General features: G+C 39.5%; 1 protein-coding gene across 1 annotated transcript in view; it reads right to left on the bottom strand.

Annotated features, from left to right (window-relative positions):
• Positions 1-1,892: 1,892 nt before the first annotated feature.
• The window catches only part of MAML3 (mastermind like transcriptional coactivator 3), a 353,622-nt gene continuing 334,797 nt past the window's right edge, over positions 1,893-20,717 (bottom strand). Inside the window, exons 3-5 of the mRNA XM_032224582.1 lie at positions 12,991-13,230; positions 10,621-10,711; positions 1,893-6,008 (exon numbers count right to left, since the gene is read on the bottom strand). Coding sequence (XP_032080473.1) covers positions 5,017-6,008; positions 10,621-10,711; positions 12,991-13,230 — 1,323 coding nt within the window. The 3' untranslated portion in view covers positions 1,893-5,016. The remainder of the gene's footprint in view (positions 6,009-10,620; positions 10,712-12,990; positions 13,231-20,717) is intronic.

Raw genomic sequence — 20,717 nt, 5'->3', positions numbered from 1 at the left:
AGCTGAGCTCAGCTGAAGAAAGGTTATGCTGTGCATTGTGTACAAAAGTTCAGAAGAGTTGAAAGCAAAAGCCAATGACCATATGACACACCATATGGAGCCCATTCATATGATGGCTGGAATCACATGGATGATTATTTGGTTGATTTTGAAACAACCAACAACAGAGAACAATATTCGAGAGACTTTCGGAGTCTTGATTTTCAATCCATGCCCCCAATCCTGTTCCTGAGCCACAGCTAGTGCTGCACTTGAAACCCAGTTGAGCACATTCAGAATAAGAACCCTCATGTTCAACTAGGTTTTGGTGATATAAGCCACCACAATCAAGCCAATCCGGTCTCCAATCAAACTGCCACATGCCTGACACCAATGCAATGCCTTTCCCAGCTCTTTTCCTCCTTACGCCACCAACTTTCACATCTCCTCCTATCTGTAAGGTAAAAGGACCCATCCTGCCCAACATAAACAATAGACAGGCAACTCCTACTCTGGCCAGTAATGCTTTTGATACCACTTAGTGCCTATCATATTTATTCAATTATCTCTCTAGACTCTTGCTCCCACTCTGGAGTGGCACTTAGAGACTCATTGAAGCATAGAATGAATGAATCACTTAGGGATTCATTTGAACATACAACTTGACCTTGAATTTTTATGTGCAACATTCTTTGCATGCAACCAATCATGGATAAAGATTTGCCTGAAATGCTGGACAGCTATTGCTAATTAGTGGGGTACAGCCAGTATCTCTTTATAAAGCTATTTCCCATTAAGTTTTAATATTTTATTGGATCAAAGGAATTCAGCCTTTGCTCCAATACAGGTACTCCTTGACTTATGACAACCATTGAGCCCAAAATTTCTGTTGTTAGGTGAAACATTTGTTAAGTGAGTTTTGCCCCATTTAACAACCTTTCTTGACACAGATGTTACGTTAATCACTGCAGGTGTTAAGTTAGTGACACAGTTTTCAAGTGAAGCTGGTTTCCCCTCTGACTTTGCTTGTCAGTAGGTCACAAACAGTGATCACATGATCCAGGGACCCTGCAAACATCATAAATATGAGTTAATTGCCAAGCGTCTAAATTTTAATCACATGACCATGGGGATGCTGCAACTGTGAAAAATGGTCATAAGTCACTTTTTTCACTGCCGTTGTAACTTCAAACATCACTAAATGAAATGTTGTTAAGTCTAGGGCTACCTATATTAACAGATCCAGCTGATAGATATTATGATAGTCCTATCATAATATAAAATTTAATAATTAACGACGTCCTCATTTTGAGCATGACTCCACCATTTCTACACTTTTGTGCAGTTTTCCTGGTAATATGAAAAAATAGTTTGTAGTGATTGTTTTTTCCCCCAGATTTTCTAATTCCCCAGGGTTTCTAGACAAAACCCTGATTTTTTTGGTGGCTGCCCATCTGAGTTCCATCCATATCCAGTTCTGCCTTCAGCTTTTGTGTGGAGTAGTGAAGGCTGGCTCAGTTCTGCCCAGTGGTGGGTTCCGGCTGGGAGCAGCAGGCACCATTACGGTATGATGCTTCGGAGGGCTCGCCCACCCACATTCCTTACCTGTATTTGACCCAACTGGGCCATTTGTGCACGTGCAGGCAGCATATGTATGGCGCCTGCGCAATGTTCCGCCGAGCAGCTGGAGCGTCGTGGGCAGTGGGTGCGCAGTACGCATGCATGTGGTGGATGCCCAGCCCCGTCGCAGCGTGCTGGTTGCGACGGGATCCGGAACCCACCACTGGTTCTGCCACATATTGTACTTCAAGAATAAAGAATTGTGTTACAGAACTGAGCTGATTCAGGTAACAATCTTTTATTTTTTTCCTTAAAATTGATATGTTATTAGTTCATTTCTACATTTTAAGAGTTCGTACAATTATCAAAATGAAATAAGCAACATTTAATGTGAAAAGTGAAAAAAAAAGTAAATTAGAAAAAGTTTGAATAAAATGGAACAGGTTGCTGGCTAGGATACAGTACAAACTGGTAACAGGACATCTGAAGTGCAGTTATCACTGCAATATAGATAAATGAAAATGAAATAAAATTCTATTTTAAACAAACATATTACATACATATGTCTGTGTTTGCATGTTGTGTGTGCATGTATATATATTTATATACATCTATATATATAGCACAATATAATACAATATTTATTTATATGCTTCTATTTTACAGACTAGACCCAGTGATATCAGCAGATTGTAAAAACATATTTACAAGTTTTTTTAAAAAAAAAAACATTTCATGTACACCAGCACCATAGTTAAAAAGAGCCCTCCCCCAATATTAAACAGTATTTTTTATTACTTGGTCCCAGTTTAAAGGACTTTGAGGAAAATTTACAAATATAATAAACTTTCTATGAATGCATTATCAAACACAAAGTTAATTTCTCTATTATTCTAATAAAAAGGAACTTACTGGAATTTGTGTAGATGAAACTCATGTTTTAATGTTGAAATTCTATAGCCCCTTACCTGGGTTTAGTTCAAAGACAATGGAACCTATTTCTGAATAAACATACATAGGATTGCCCCATAAATCCTCTCTTATCAATATTTCCAGTAAAGAATAATGTTTTTTTTTTGAGGGAGATGATAAAACATTCACTTGACTTCTTTCCTAATTTTTGCATATTTAACTGGTCACATTTTTAAGCTTCATCTGACTGCTGTAGCACACTAACACTAATTTCTTTTCTTTTTCATCTGAATGTGGTCGAGTTGTATTAAATACATTTGATACATGAGTGGATTAAAACTTCTTTGGATCTTTGCATGCACTCCTATGTATGTGCTATGATCAATTTGGCACACTGTGCAGAGTGCATGATAAAATTTATTTTTTATAAGGACACAATTTTTAGGCCAAATGTCAAATCTACCAACGTGGAAATGCATTGGTCAATGTATATTTTAGTACTGACAAGAAGTTAACTCTCATGAGAGTCAGCAAAAAAAAATCTGCCAATAATTTCAGTAGGATATACGGCAGACTGTATATAGGAATTTTACTCCCATGCCATTTAAATCTTATAGCCAAACCCAAAGTGTTTGATGGGCTAAAAATACTTTAAGTATAACACGTAACTAAAACCCTGCCCACTCCTTCATATTTCAGGAAAAGCTGTTTCTAGAGGAAGAAAATTATGGATAAATGAGGTGTTCAGTGCTTCTCTACATGCTTTTAAAACATTTCTTCCAATATTCATGGTAATCTTATCCTGGAAAAGTGTGTAAGAGATACAATCAGAGAATGTCATGAACCAGAGAATGAATGGCTGCAGAAATAGTCTCCTCACTGTCTGCTGCTATTCTACCAAAAATATTATCTCTAAAACAATGAGCTTAGATGGAAAACTGTATGTAAGAAAAAACATATAAAACAGACCCTGAGAATGCTCTGGATGTGGATGTATTTAACATGAACCCCATGTTCAACATACAGATAGGTGGTCACACATTTAATTTCCAATGTTACAAATAATGCCAATCTAAACTCTTAAAAGGACCTAAAAGACTTGCAGTTAAATTCTAGTACTTCAAATTGCACAACTCTATGAAAAAATATTTGCAATGCCATATGCTTATATACAACTGCTACTAAAAATTACATCAATGGATTTTTATTTTTTTAAATTTGCTTTTCATTGATCAGCTTAGTCATTTTAAAGAGCTTAGGGCTTGCAGAAAATAGGACGTGTAAAAAGGAGGACATGTGTTTGAAGAACATAGACCATAAACTCACTCTCAATCTGTCCAGGGTGCTTCGATAGGGGTGTTCAATGTACTGTATATGGCAGCCAATACAGTTATTGGCCCCTCTCTGTGTGATCTTTAGAGCAGTTGTTCCTTGATTCTCCTGACATCTTTGGAAGATCAAGCCAAAAGTTTGTATAGCCCAACTTCACTTGATCCTGTATGTTCATAAAAAGAACACACCAAAGGTGGGATTCAGTCACCTTCCCTATTGGTTCGTAAATATGAGCACGCACGCGCTTGCTTCACTCACATGCACCGTGTCTGCACATGTGTGCCGCCTTCTGTGCATGTGCACTGCTCACGCATTATGTCGGGGTGGGTGGGTGGAGACTCCCACAGCCACCGTTACCGGTTCACCTGAACTGGAGAGAACTGGCTGAATACCACCTCTGGAACACACTCAATATCAATGTTTTCATTTCCTTAGACCTATCTCCCTTTTTTCAATTGCTTTTGTATTGCATCACTATCTTTGGAGGCAGCCAGTGAGTAATACAATTATTATACAATCTTGCTTGTCCTACGCTGTGTTTTTCCTCATAGTTAAAGTCAGGAATCACTTGATTATGCAGGAAATGGACAATAGAGAAAAGATGAACTCTTTCACTAGAATACATCATGCACCTTAAGAAGCATTGATAGGGCACTGACTGAACTTGTTCAGTGCTGGTATCATTGTCATTACCACATTCAAACAACCTTTACGTAGTTCTCTATCAGATTACACACATTGCATGGAAAAGCTTGGTATTTATTAAATTCAGAGTTAAGGTCTTTGTGTTTGTCACTTGTGCAGTCGCCTAGCTTTGACTCTCCTGCTTTATCTCAGAAGCTGCCTGTTCTGTATCCTGAAAACTACAACAGCTCTTAGAGAACTGCATAGAAAGTGCATTGTTAGAGGACAGCCAGTGCTTTGGCACATGGAAACTGCCTGCCACTTTCTGTGACCCATAGGCAGAAAGCAGCACTTTTTGAGCTTCTCTCTCTCTCTCTCTCTCTTTCTCTCTCAATCTCTCTTTCTCTCTCTCATTCTGACCTGCAGCAGATAGGAGACTGCTGTGGGAAGTTGGCAAGGACTTTTTGTCATTGCTTCAAATTCCATCTATGCCTTCACAGATCAGCTAGCTTTGCACAGCTTTAAAAACAAAACAAAGAAACAAGGATGGACATCATCCTGCTTTCCTTTTTTGACCCCATAAATATTGGAACTGAACGTCTCCATGTGCTATGGATTTCCAAACAGTTCATCAAGTTCTTGTATCCATTCATCTCCTGGACCACTTTTAATGATGGAATCTACAAGATCGGTGCTTTCAGTTATATTTGGAAAGGAGCCTCCAGTTCCTTCACTGCTATAGCTATAAGATATGTCTTGAGTGGGATTCCTCTCGTAGATCTGACCTTGGCTGTTCTGACTGAAGCTACTTCCTGGTATTTGTTGTGCAGAAGACTGATTAAAACCAGTTAGAGAAGAAACTGCCTGACTTATTGTAGCCATAACCATTGATCTGGATTGGTTATTGGTTCCTTGTTGTCCAGGGAGTTGTTGCAACATCTGTCTCCCTACACCTGAGTTCAGTGACCGAACTGCTCCATTTGTGTCCATAATAGATTGACCAATACTTTGAGGAAAATGTTGCTTAGGCAGCCTTTGCTGACTTGATTGCATTGAGTAAGCAGATCCATTATTGAAAGATCCAATTTCATTGCTAGTCCTTCCAGGAATACCTTGCAGTCCTCTTGCCTGCCAGTTTGCTGTTCCTTGTGCGACTGACCCCATCATATTTTGAAGTCTGGGGGCTTGTGTTCTGGTCATAACTTGTCCCACAGGTCCTTTCATTTGCTGATGTTGTTGAGCTACAGTAGAGTTTACTAAAACATTTGGACCAAAGCTGCTGACTATGCCAACTCCTTGTGTTGAACTGGGCTGCCTTGGCCCCTGACTTGGATTGTGTGTTATATTTATATTATTTTGGTTTGGGTGCTGCAACATTTGGCTCATTCCAGAGTTCATGTTGTACATTCCTGGCTGGCCAGTCATTGAGCTGCTGTAAGGAGTCATTCCCATCTCAGGCTGACTACCTGTTGCAGAGATTGCTGCAGTGTTCTGAGAGGCCCCCAAAGACATCATGCTAGCATTCTGAGGTATCATTTGGGAAGTCCTCATGCTCTGAAGGACAGTCTGATTTCTTACTGCACCTATATCTTGTGGAGAACCTAAAGAAGCAGAAGGAAAAAAAGTTAGAGTGAACTTCAGTCTTCTGAAAAAATTTGCAGAAATGATTCAGGCAGCTGGAAGAAGTTGGCAAAATATTTTTGCAAAATATATGCAAGACATTTTTATATAAATATTCAGACCTTTTACATATATGAATACCTTCTAAGCTGTGTTGTAAGTTCTGACTTGCAAAATTCTGACTGACCAGAACATCATGTTAGAAGAACATTTCACTTAGCTTACAAACAAGGTTACATGTCTCTAGAAAATGCTACCAAGAAAGTCACTTTTACAGCCATGTTAGAAGGTAGTAATATGACTTTTACATAGCAGATAATTTCTTTATCTAGTAGAAACACAATCAAGTTACAGAGGTGGATTTTTTCATTCATTCATATATATACATACATACATACATACATACATACATACATACATACACACACACACACACATATATGAAAAAAATCTTATTTTCTTATTTTCTTTTGACCCCCGAAATAAGCACTTGGTCTTATTTTCAGTCTTCTTATTTTTGAGATGCAGGAGGTGGCGAACGTGGTTACTGCATGGCTGCTGCTGTGTTACAATATTTTCAGGGAGGGCTTACTTTTGGGGGGGATAGCTTATTTTAGTGCATGCGCTCAAAAGCTCGATTGGGCTTATTATCCGAAGAGGTCTTATTTCCGGGGAAACAGGATAGATAGATAGATAGATAGATAGATAGATAGATAGATAGATAGATAGATAGATAGATAGATAGATAGATAGATACAGTTGCTACAGATGGAGAACAGAATAATATGTGGTGATTTTACAGTAACTAAACGTTTAGGGCTGTGGGATAGAAGGCAAAAAAGGCTTTAGTGCACAGATACAGTATGTACCCATGGCAGGTTATTCTATACTTGTACCCTGGATACTCAGAAGCACCATTTGACCTTCACATCTGAAGTGCAGCGCAGCTGTTGTTCTATATCATCATATTACAATCTTGTTTAAAGTTTTGAGGATAAATGTTTTCTCTGTTTTCAAAGAAGCAGAGGTTAAGCGCCTGGTTCAGATTTTACATTATTTAGCAGCCTGACAGATGCTGAAGGTCATGATTACACGGGACTACCATTACCCAAGCATTCATTAGAGATCTATTTAAAAACGAAGAATTGAACAAGTAAACAATGATTTTGACCATTAACTAACTACCCAAGAAACTCTTTTAACTATTCCCATTATCTTTTAAAATGAAAACTGTGCCAATTGCTGAGAGGTTAATCAATTTGTTATTGTTTAGGAGTCATATGTGAATGGATCTTTTACAGCATTGTTTCTAGTTATGTCTGCAGAAAAGAGAAAAAATGCTTCACCCCCACCCTATATTTTACACAGAGATGGTGTATTGACAAATCAATACTGTAAGCACATTTTACTCCACCTTGAACCAATGTTGAGGGATCAGAAAAACCTTCCCTTATTAAATTCTAGCCTCTTCCCGATGAAAAGGGATGCAGAGGCAGAGCTGTCTGGGAGGCACGACTGCTTTCTGGAAAACAAATATGCCCTTACGTTTATACTCTCTTATTTAAAAATAGTTATATGAATTTTGACTGTGCCAAGAGTTCAGTCTGTTTCTGAATATAATATAAGAAAGTGAAATTTCCTTGCTATATTTTCGCTACAATAAAAAGACTATGCAGCACATATATGTATAACATATATTTCTTAGTTTAGGGGTCTCCAACCTTGGCAACTTTAATTCTGGCAGACTTCAACTCCCAGAATTCCCCAGCCAGCAAAGCAAAGCCAGGCTTAAAGTTGCCAAGGTTGGAGACCTCTGTCTTAATTAATACCCTGTCTTTTGTTTAAAAAGATAGCATATATATTGTACTCCCTCTTTCCTTTTTCCTTCACAACAACTCTGTGAGGTTGGCTGGGGAGAGAGAGAGAGAGAGACTGGGCAAGATCTGATTTAAAAAGAAACCAACCACATCTATGTCAAGGTGGTATTCAGCTGGTTTGCATCGGTTCTCCAGAACCAATGGCAGAAATTTTGCCCGGTTTGGCAAACCGGTAGCGATGGCCAGCTGGCTACGCCCCTGAACCAGTACCCCTGTCGCCGGTTGCTCACCCTGCCATCTGGTCGCCTCTTGCTTGCGCCGCCTCTTTGCATACCGGCTCTCAAAAAAGCCGGTGGCTGGCTGCAGGCCGCTGAAAAATCCTCTGGTTGGTGAAAAAACGGACTTGCAAGGCAATGGGATGCACATGTGCGAAGAAGTTGGGGCCGACGCCAGCTGATTTTTTGCCAACCAGAGGATTTTTCAGTGCCTGTGGCCAGCCAATGACTCTTTGAGAGCTGGTATGCAAAGAGGCGGCGGCTGGGAGGCTTCCTTGCCAGCCAGCCGCTTCCCAGTAGTGGTGGATGGCTGGAATCCTCCGAAAACTCCAGTCAGCTTGCCTTCCAGACTGGACTAGCTGCCGTGGAAAGTAAGCAACCGAAGAGGTAGTGGTGTGGGAGGAAACGGGGAAATGGGGGTGACTAGTGAAGGGAAGGCGGGGGTAGCTAGGGAAAAATCCTAAAAACTTTCCTACCTTTTCCTGTGGGCATGGCTCGATTGAGGGAATGTGTCTGAGTGGCCATGGGCATGAGTGATGTCAAGTTGGCCTAACCCTAACCCTAACCCTTATATAAAACAGGGCTAGAAGACTACAACAAATTATATATTCTGGAAAATGCCATTAGATTAAACGTTTCTTTTGTAATTAACAGAGGGTTACAACATTTTTATCTTGTAAATAAGCTAGAGGTTGTAAAAATATTGCATGCAATAAAAACACTTGCTTTGAGCTATAGGGGGGCAGTCATTAAGGAAAAAATAGTATTATATTAAATGTACATAAAATCAACTGTTTTAATAGCATTTCTAAACTCCTAAATGTTGTTTTCATACAGAGCAGGAAGCTGGACAAGAGAAAAAGCTTTGCATATAGGACTTGTAGTTTCCACAACTGTTATATTTCCAAAATGACATCATCAGGTGGCTATTGCCATTTTGTACTCGAGTCTGGGCATCTAATGCAAGTAAGTAAACTGCAGCATTTGTGTAAAGATATTAAGCATTGTCAGCATTTCCCCCATTTTTCTGACTGCACTGACATTCTCCTGACAGTGTTTTGCTAATCAGGGTTATATAGGGTGAGGCTGGAGTTTGTACAACTGACTTACAAAGCTCTTAAACATTAGTCGTCTTTCAGGGTATTTACGCTTCAGAACCAGCCATCCTTAGTCAATACTCTGATTGAAGCACATTTACTATATTTAAATATTTTGAAAGGTGTGGGGGGGAGAAGAACTTTTCTGCTATTAAATTTCCCTTGGAAATCTTTTTTAATCAGGCTTCATCCAACATCCAAAGTTCCCCCATTGTCCGGGATACCCTTCAACCAGAAATACTGTATATTCTCCCATATATTCCTAGCATTTCCTAAACAATTGAAATCATTATTCCAAGGAATCTTTAGCCTCAGCTGATCTGATCTGTGGATATCTATCTTAGTCTGTTTAGCCATCTTGTTACTTTAATTATTTTTATTTAGTTTTGTTCTATACTTTCTGTTTGACATCACATTTTATTCCTTATCTTTGAGATTGGGGGAGTTTATAATACTGTAAACAAACAATTACACCACCATAAATCCAGAAATTCTCTCAACTGCATCTCTATTTTCTGCTTTGAATGGGAAGGGATCGATTTACATTTGAAATCTGCCCTGACTTGGAAAATGTCTGGACTAGCCCTTACAGTATTTTGGCAAGATTTTTCCAAAGTAGTTTGCCATTGCCTTCTTCCTGGGGCAGACAGAGTGTGACTGGCCCAAGGTATTCCAGTTGGATTCATTGCCTAAGGCAAGACTAGAACCCAGGCATCCAATTTCTAGCACAATGCCTTAACTGCTACATCAACTGACTGTCTCCACTCTCATTAATGGCTTGCAGATTGAAGTAGGACAGACTACATGTTGTGAATATGCTTGCTTGTTTCTGTCTCTTCCTGCCATCTGGCACTACAAGATGGTTAAATTTCTAATGCAATATGCAGAATATCTAAGAGGATCACTCCACTAATCAGAATTGTTTGTATTTTTTCAGCAAATAATTTTTGTAACCAATCTTGTAATTCAGATTTTTTTAAAGTAATTTTTGTGCTTGTTGACAGTGAAGAGAAAAGAAGGAAAGAAGCAGCATCTAGGTTTGTATGGTGACCTGGATTCAAAGGGCAATGGGGATCAGAGCACATCCAGATATGCTTGTTATACTTGTCAGCAACTCCTTAAGTCAAAGATATCTTTTCCTGGATAATAATAGCCATGTGAGCCTAGAAAGGAGTAAAGAAATCACAAATAGATGTGGTGCGTATCCATTCTATCCAGGTTGCTGCAAAGTCTTAGTAGCTACTGCCTACTTGTGTTAGATAAGATTGTTCCTCCTGAAGATGCCTTTCTAAAATAACAAAGTAGTGCCTTTTTTACATAGATAATCGTTACAGAGATAGATAAGCATGTAAACATCAAAGAGGGATAAGCAGCTTCTGAACCCAAAAAGTATTTAGCTCTCACCTGGAAACTGAGTGACTGGTTGGACTGGATAAGGATTTCGCTGCTGTTGCTGAAAGTGCTGCCGAGGCAAATGTGACTGTTGCTGTAAATGCTAAAAAAGCAAAAGAAAAGGGATTAAGAAGGGAAAGTTGCCCATTGGGTTGCTACGACAGCCAATAGCAGAGCACTGATACTGTTCCTTTACTAGAAAGGACTCTCCAAAGATAAGTGCTTATGTGGAGTGAGTGAGCAGTAGATGGCCTTGCATAGATCAAAGGGTTTAATTCTATTCCAATATTCTATTTTGTATGCTGGCTGCAAACCAGCCACCCATGGGGGTATCTCTGCTATCATTATTAAGCAGCTCCTGGCAGCTTATAACAAGCTGTTATCTTGCTTGTATGTATCCTTTTTATGTTATGCTGTAGTAGGAGAAGAGCAGGCACAGTTGGGGGGCAGAGTTAAACATGTCATCAGCTTAGAATCCTTACGTTGCTACAAATGATCCAAATCCACACCTCCTTTAAACCCCTAGCTAGTGCCAATTAAGTGCTGACAGTTAGTTGACTAGATTCTTGTGCATAGTCTTGATTACATTTTACGTGCTACAATTTCATATTTGGTCCTGACCTTTTGTGCCTGACACATTCTTTTCAATCTGTTTATTTTAACTAATAATTAAGCTTAAAATTCCTTTGTTTACTGGTGTGTTTATTGTCTCCGGATCCAAAAGAATCAATTGCCAGGACAAGGGATCACTGCCCTGACATTTGGCAAAACAACTCATAACTACATTTAGAGGCACACTTTATAAGCTGTATGAAAAGTACTTTGACAGATTTCAAAACGTATCTATATTCAATTGCTGTACTGAATATTTGCTTATTAATGATTGTAATTTTTCTTTTAGAGCAAGTGGTTCCTGTTGGTGTACAATATATCAAGCAATGTCTTGCAATGCCCCCAACCTCCAGGGAATTTGAATATATTAATGCAATTGAATGTAGATACATTAAACAAACTGGCACTGAAAGTGTTTTTTCTTATATGAAAATATTGATTTAAAGTTTTCCATCCTTCTTCTTTGGACTCTATTACTTTAAACCAGAGGTGGCAAACTATGGCTGCATTATGACTTGTGGACAGGGGTGAGATTCAGCCGGTACAGACCAGTTTGGGTGAACCGGTAGCCCCGCACACTTGCCCCTGTGCTAGTCTGTCCTATATTTCCTTTGTTTGAAACCCAGTTGATAGGCACGGTACAGCAGACTGCCGCACCTCAGCTGTTTTACTCACTAGGGCTGTGGCAGAAGTTTTAGAGCTGTTTTCAAATGCACTGGGCACAGACATTTCCACCCACTTTTATTTGGGGCGGGTGTCTTATACTCTGAAAAATACAGGACATTATAGTCACAACTATTGGAATCAAGGCACTGCCATTTTAAGAATGTTATGTTTCTGATCTGATTTCTCAAAAGCGCTTCAAAGAAGTATGAATCTGTATTTAGATCTGAATATAAAAAGAAGCAATTGCAAACAGCAGCCATGTGATCCTAGGAAAACATAGAACTACAGGCAATTCTTAACTTACGACAATTGAGCCCAACACTTATGTTGCTAAGTGAAATATTTGTTAAGTGAATTTTGCCCCATTTTACGAACTTTCTTGCTACAGCTGTTAAGTGAATCACTGCAGTTTTTATATTAGTAACACGGTTGTTAAGTGAATCTGTCTTCCTCATTGACTTTGCTTGTCAAAGATGATCACATGACCCCAGGATACTGTAACCGTCATAAATATGAGCCAGTTGCCAAGTGTCTGAATTTTGATCACATGACCATGGGAATGCTGCAACGGTATGTGAAAAACGGTCTTAAGTCACTTTTTCAGTGCTGTTGTAACTTTGAATGGTCACTGAACTAACTGTTGTAAGTCGAGGAATACCTGTACTTTAATTCTGCCTGTGTCAAAATAACTTTTGAGATAGAATTCAAAGTACTGTAGAACCCCAATGTTGTCAGTTTTGGAAAGGAATAGAATTAGAATAGAATAGAAAGAGCAGAGCTGGAAGGGACCTTGGAGGTCTTCTAGTCCAGCCCCCTACTCAAGCAGGAGAACCTAAACCATCTCAAACAAATGACTGTCCAGTCTCTTCTTGAAAACCTCCAATGATGGAGTGCCCACTGTTAGGAAGTTTCTCCTCAATTCCAGGTTGCTTCTCTCCTTGGTTAGTTTCCAACCATGATTTCCTGTCCTGTCCTCTGGTGCTTTGGAGAATAATTTGACCCCCTCTTCTTGTGGCAGCCCCTCAAATATTGGAATACTGCTACACCCCTAATTCTTTTCTTTAGACTAATATTTAAGATATGTAGCAAAATGGTATACATTACTTGTTCTGCCAAGATCTGCTGCTGCTGCCGTTGCTCCCTTAGAAGAAACTGTTGCTTCTGCTGCTCCATCATATGGAGTTGGGCCCTTTGCTCAATCAGCATCTGCTTCATAATGGCTGCTTGAGGTTGGTTGCTCAAGAAATTGGCATTACCAGGATTTGTGCCCACATTACTGGGTCCTGAAGGTACAGTGGGCTGCATGGGACCTGTGGATCGAGACAATGCCACAGTGTGCTGGTCCTAAACAATGAAATATATAAAAGTATAAGTTAGATAACATGCAGGCATACAATACATTAAAAAAACCAATATATTAAACATTCTCCTTTGCAAAAATTAGAATAAAAAGGAAGGAAACAGAAAACGGAAGGAGCAATGCCAGAGTCAGTCAACAACTTAGTGCTCTCCCTCTAACTTGGAATAACTATTTACCTAAATCCCACTCAGTATCCCATTGCATTAAGTTCCATGTTTGATATCAAAAAAGACCTGAGAGAGTCCCCCAGGAATTATAAAATCTGGACATCATTATAGAAAATGTTTTCTGCCACAAATCTCTGATGGTATAAACTCATGAAATAGGGTCTTTCCAAAAGATTTGACTAGATAAGAGACCAGGTAGTATAAGGTTTAGTGCAATGTTTTGAATTAAACTTGGAAGTGTTAGGAACTGGAAAAACCTCTGTAATTAAAAAAGTTGCATGCTATGGAAAAACAACTTTAGCAAAACCGGTTGCTGCAATGTTTTGGATTTTAAAAATTTGTGAACACTTGCATTAACCACTTTGATAACAGTTTTGCAAAATACAGAATGTGTGTCAAATTTGGTGAATTTTTCAACCACTTTCTGTATTGGCAGAACAGTACAAGGCAAAGTACATTATATTCTCAATTTCCCTCTTTTTTAATTACATCAATAAGTGTCAATCAACGGGAAAGAAAATTTCTTATACATAATCTCATAAAATCAGTCTTCACAAGTTGTTAGTGATGATGAGCACAATAACAGATAAAGTGTTCAGCACAGGCAGAGTAAAGTCCAAAAAACTAGAAACATGGCCAGAATTTAAAAAAGGCAGGACAAAGGGATTAAGAGGTAAATCTGAAATTATATATCAACAGCTTTCAGATTCAGATACAGGAATTTGGATATCTACCTAAATTTTGATTTGTTTTTCCTGCCTTGGATTTATTAAATGTAAATAGGTTAATCATGACTTTCTCCAGTATTCTCCCTCTCTCTTAAATAAATCAAAATAAAATACAGGCAGGATATATATGAGGAATGGCACAGAGGTTGGATTAAAAACAGTGCTAATCACTAGCAAGCAAAGCTCAGTTTTCTTTTGTAAGTTCTGGATGTCAGTCCAGTAAATTTAATATTAATTGGTGCAATCATTGTGAATGAGGGAGCGGATGATGTGGCAAAACAGTATCAGATGGTTTTTCTTCCTATGTATATAATCAGTCTCCATAGTCTCATCATAATCATCTCTAGGTAAGATAAGGTTGATGAAAAGGGCTTCAGCACAGCAAGTCGCTGAGAGAATGGCTATTATTATGATACTTTTCCAATTAAAGGTATAGCGCAAAATCTTATCCTACTAGGTAAGTTATCTTTCAAAAAAAATTCCACAGTGTTTCATGATGATTAGAAGAAACTAAGTAAAAGTTAGTTTATAAACTTCCAATGAGATTTTAAAAAGACTGTTTTTAAACTTCCAATGAGATTTAAATAGCGTAAGCTTGTTATGACTGAATGCAGGATTCAAGAAAGTAATCCTTATGAAAAATATCCTTGTGAGTGCTTGTCGCTTATCTCAAACCAACATATCATGTATACCTGCAGACTTTGGCCAGAAAACTCCTAAGAGGGGACTGAAATAAATCTTTATAGCAAACCAGTTCATCAGCACTTTGACCAATAGCAATGATCACACAGCAAAGATGCATAACAGGAAGTTAGAGCTTAATTAGCAAGAGAAAATCAGAGGAAGAGATGTGCCTTTTAAAAACATATTCAACATGGCATTTTCTCTTTTGCCCTGTAAGGTTCAAGTGGAGCTTGAGAGGCATCTATTGCAGCTCATAAAGCTCTAAGTATTTTTAAAAGCTTCTTAAGCACCTAAAAATGGTTATGCACTACAAAGGATGCCAGTGTATTTGACTTTTCCTTCTAAATCCACCCATCTATCAAAACTGCAGGTAGCTCTGGATTAAGAGAAGCATGAGAACATCTACTTGGCTAATGTTTCTCCAATGCACCAGCAGGTGGCATCATGCGCCCAATTCTTGATGGCTTGTGTCAGCCTATTGGTGACTGATTGCTGCCCTGGGCGCTCTGCCTCCCCCCCCCCCCCGTTTCCACCCTCCCCTGTGCTTGCAGATGGCTTAATCATGACTACTGTTCCCTCCCCCTCCTCCTCCCCCTTAGTACTTCTGGGATAATGCTGCTAACATTCAGCCAGCCAGTCAAGTGTTACAGCACAGAGCAGGTAGCCTGGCAACTGAGAGTATAATACCGAACAGATGGTGTTCATACAGCATGATGGACATCACACACAGCAGCCTGAGACAATCCAGGAATTCTCCGGTGGTTTGAGGCCTCTTTACACAAAAAACGTGCTTGCCAGCAGCTTTGGGAATAATTTCCACTCTCTCCCTCCAATCTGACACTGAACCACTGAAATGATTTCTTATTATTTCTGTTTTGCTAACTGCATGGAAGGGACAGCAGTCTGGTGGCAGGTGAGATGACAGATGGAGGGCGGAACTCAGGGTATTGTGAATTAATAAAACCTTATGTTAGGCATAGGCAGAGAAAGGTTGTTCAGAACAACATATTTGGGAATGTTTGTGTGAGGGTGTTCTTCTGGTGGCAGCTGGGGGAAATTGTACAATGCATCAGCTCCTTCCTGAGCAGCACTCTGGCCATTCATTACCACATGATTATAGCAGAAGTGCTCATAGCATAAACTCACGGAATGTTTTGGTGACGGAAGGGCCAGCTCTGAATGCTTCCACATCTCTCCCCCCTTTTCCTCCCAAACAAAGAATCAACTCTTCTGCCACTGCTGAGAGCTGCAGGCACGCCACTGAAGCAACATTACCCTGGCTCAGCTTCCCAATTCAACACAGTGCTTGCTAAGGAGACTCCTGACACTTCTTCCAGAAAGCATGTTGCCCTTTATTAATGAGCTCAGGAAGCGAAGATGTACCAGGCTGTCACATTTCTAACCCTGAACAATGCATAATTTGTGACTGTGGTGGGACTGGGAAGGAGGAGCAGAAAAACACAATAAGTGATATTTTTCTGGAGGAAAGAGGTGAAGGTAAGGAAAGGCTACAAAGGCTAATGGAAGAGGTTTCTTACAAAGGCAAAAGCATTCATAGTCTCAGGCATGCAAATCTGTGCTCCAGAATGATGAGAAGAATAAACAGTTGAATTATTTAACCTTTCTATCCACGCACATCTTCCCTTTTCCCCAGTTTTATTCCCCAGAGCTACCTGCCCCACCTCCCCCCCCCCCCGAGTGATGATTTATAGGTGAGGAAATGGGATTTTCAATGCTAAGGTCAGAGATGGCTGTCAGACATTAACTTGCCCCCCATTGCAAGAAAAACCCTGGGAAAGAGGTCCAGAGTTCCTGCAAGGCAAGCTTAGGGTGGTGGTGGTAGTGGGTGTATCAGGGGAAAAAAAGATATGTAGCAACACAATCCATCATTTTCTGCCTTAAAAAAAAACATTCTTCTTCATTCAGTAGTCTGTATGTGTCTGTGATAGTTCAGGAACAGCATCCCTATCCTATAACTTTTAAATCAGGAGTCATTAGAGACCCTTTTGATGTATCTCTCTATTGTCTCTGTGATTCAATATGTAGTGCTAGGTTTTAGAAGTTTGAGATTAGATCTCTTTTTAGTCACAGGTTCACTTGGTAAATGCCCAAGCTGTACCTGAACAAATGCTCATGTTCTGGATGCATGTAACTGCAAAAAGAACTGTCAATCATCATCCAACAACCTGGTAGAAAATGATTCTCATGCTTTTGCAGCTACCTTTTATGCCTGGCTGAATGACAGAGAGGTGGAGAAGGAGGTCATTAGAATAGATCAGTCTGAGAGGGTGTATGGCAGGCTAAGGTGGGGGGTTGAAAGAGGGTGTATGGCAGGCTAAGGTGGTATACTGGGTTTGTATTGTAGAGGGCATTTTCTATATAAGTGAGGGCCGTGTTTATTATTCAATGTTATATGCCCTGATTAAGCACAGTGAATATGTGATTGTATAGAATGAAAACATAATAAAATATATATTAAAAAAAAAAAAAAGAATAGATCAGTCTGGTCTCCCAAAAGCAGCAGCCATAACAACACATTTCCACGTTCACACCATAATTTTTATTCTAACACACTTTAGAGGCAACATTTATTCTTCTTCAGAACAGTACAGACTGAACTGTACAAATGCAGTCACAAATAATACTTAGAAAAATGTTTTTTGTGCAGGATTTGTGAGGTGCACCGTGAACTAAATCAAATTTAATTCAGCATTGATTAATGGTAAAAAAAACAATCCCTCTATGCACAACGTTATCACATACTTTTCTACAGAAACGAGTACATGGACAGCACATGCTTCCTTTGAAACTTTAAAACAGAAGACACCTCATATCAAAGTTAATGGTGGAGATAGTAGACAGGCTGTATTCAAGCCTTAAAACTAGATGGGTTAGATAGCTCATCTATCTAAGTAACATAAATATAAAATAACACAAAATAGGAGATATTGTATACTTGTTTTTATTACTCGTTAAGTATGGTACGTTGACCTGTTTCAGGTCATGGCATTACAATTACAAGGTATGAGGTAACAGTCAAAGCACCTGTTAATTTTATTTGCAAAATGTGTCCATCTATTGAAATATCTATCTGAGAATTTTCTCATGGTAATCTGTCTTCTGAAATGAGTGGTGATCAGAGACAAAACCTGTTCAAAAATGATCCTTTGCCTTTAAATTGCTAGTTTACAATAGTGTCTTTGTTTTCTTTTACTTCTGCTAACTTTTTAGCAAAATAAATTTTGGTTGTACTATTTGCTTGAAAGAATTGTTGCTATTTCATTCTGTGACTTTGCAGTATTTATTTTATTATTTTCATGGGAGATTTAGCTTTTTCAAAATGGCATCACTACTTAATATCATTTCTGCCCTAGGACTATAACTCCACCTGAGTAATAAAATATTCAGTGGCAACACCTTGAAGAAAGGGATAGGAAAGTATGCTTTTTATCATTGGATGAAGAAATGTAGGAAAATGCCACAAAAATAAACTGCATATTTAATGTTTGCAGTTTGTAGATAAGATAATTTCAGAGGCTGCCAAGAAATAATAATAATAACATGGATTCCTAGAAAGATACAACTGATGGAAACACTTGAATTGTCAGAATATGCAAATAATATTAAGACAGAAAGCCCACCACAGATCAAAGTAAAGGTCTTGAAAAAAGCTGCTTTGTAAGCACTTTGTTGTCAAAAACAGAGTTTGCATCATTGACACTGGCATCTTTACAGAAGGTTATAAAATGAGACCATTTAAACATTAGAGGAAAGACACTGAGTCTCCCTTTGAAGTTAGCTCAGGTGTCAGGGATGGAGGTGTCTCATGACAGGTTGTTCTGCCTTTTCTTGAAAATTAATTTAGCAGTGGCATTTCCAACATAGCACTTTTTTTTCATATCAGGGGTGAAAGAATTTAATCCTTCCCAATATTAAGTCTGATGAACTCTGCACTCTGGAATACATCTTAGTCCTTGCACATCTCAACCCTTGAGAGAGAGTTGTTCATATGCTAGGACAAGATAGGAAAGTGAAAGAGAACATGGGAATAAAGCCGAGAAGAAACTTAAACAGAAGACTTATGGTTTTTCTGTGCTATCAAATAAAGCAGGAGTCCCCAATCCCCATTCCGTGGACTGACACCGGGCCATGGCATGCCAGAAACAGGGCCATGCAAACAAGCAAAGCCACATCTGTGGGATGAAGGCAGCATGCAAAACCACACCCCCTCCCGTCTGCGGAAAAACCTCTCTCTGGAACTGGTCCCTGGTGGCCCAAAGGTTGGAGGTCGCTGAGATAAAGCATGCTTCAGCTCAGTTTTAGATTTAGATAGTAATTCTAGCATGATATTCCAGTCACAAGATAATGATATTTGTTCTATGCAATGGATGGGCAATCAATTAGAAAACATATACACAGAATCTCACACATTGACTATTACCTTACTTTCTTTCAGTTCAGTTGTATTGTTTAAAACTCTAGGTGAGCATAGAAATAAGAAAGCAAACACATTACAAATAAAACAGAAGGCAAGTAACAATAAACATAAAAAGCAATTTGAAACTATTAATCACAAATTTAAAAATATAAGTAAATCACATTCTGCTAGATTTAACCTAAAGTCTCCTTTTTTTAAAATGTGGATGGAGGGGAAAGCAAGCCTTATCCCTATAATAAATGTCAAGCTACATAAAATGCTGCATAAAGACAATATAGGTGTATTGTTTTCAAGAAAGTAAGGATGCAATAAAGTTGTTCCCCTTCCCAAAACCCTAGCTTTTAGGAAAATAATCATGTATTATTATACCCCTCAGAGAGGGTTCGCAACTTGGGAGTCCTCCTGGATCCACAGCTGACTTTCGACCACCATCTGACGGCTGTGACCAGGGGGGCATTTGCCCAGGTTCGCCTGGTACGCCAGTTGCGACCCTACCTGAACCGGGAGGCTCTCACAACAGTCACTCGGGCCCTTGTGACCTCTAGGCTGGAATACTGCAATGTGCTCTACATGGGGCTGCCCTTGAAGAGCATCCGGCGACTTCAGCTAGTCCAGAATGTGGCCGCGCGAGTGATTGTGGGCGCACCTCGGTTCGCCCACATAACACCTATCCTCCGCGAGCTGCGCTGGCTACCTGTTGATCTCCGGGTGCGCTTCAAGGTGCTACTCACCACCTATAAAGCCCTCCATGGTAGTGGATCTGCATACTTGAGAGACCGCCTCCTGCCAATTACCTCCCTGCGACCTATAAGATCACATAGATTGGGCCTCCTCCGAATACCATCCGCCAGTCAGTGTCGACTGGCAACTACACGGAGGAGGGCCTTTTCAGTAGCAGCTCCGACCCTTTGGAACGATCTCCCCGTGGAGATTCGTACCCTCACCACCGTCCAGACCTTCCGCACAGCCCTCAAGACCTGGCTATCCCGTCAGGCCTGGGGATAAGATCACAATCTGTCCCCACCCGAATGAAGAATGAATGTTGTGTACTATTTTACTCTTATGTATTGTTTTATGTTTATTGTTTATACCCCCCCTCCCTATTTTATGTAAGCCGCCCTGAGTCCCCGCGGGGAAAAGGGCGGCCTATAAATATTAATAAAATACTAAAATACTAAAATTACTAGTTAGCAGTAACAACAAAAAAGGGGGTCACTGGGATATCTGTGCCTCTTAAAGGTTAGCACCAACTATTAGTCCAAGCTAGAAACCAGTTTGAAATCCAATTTCCTTTTATTCCAGGCCTTTGCTTGCTTGCCAGGAGTAAAGAAGTATTAATAGAGCAAGGGACTACCTACAGGGGAAAACAATCATGCAAATATGTCCTTCAATTAAAAGTGGCGAAAAGGAAAACTCAAAACTTCTTTCCCTTGTGAATATAAACAATATTCACA

The sequence above is a fragment of the Thamnophis elegans genome, chromosome 9 (genome assembly GCF_009769535.1).
Source record: "Thamnophis elegans isolate rThaEle1 chromosome 9, rThaEle1.pri, whole genome shotgun sequence".
NCBI lineage: Eukaryota > Metazoa > Chordata > Lepidosauria > Squamata > Colubridae > Thamnophis > Thamnophis elegans.
This window is presented reverse-complemented; position numbering and strand designations above follow the sequence as displayed.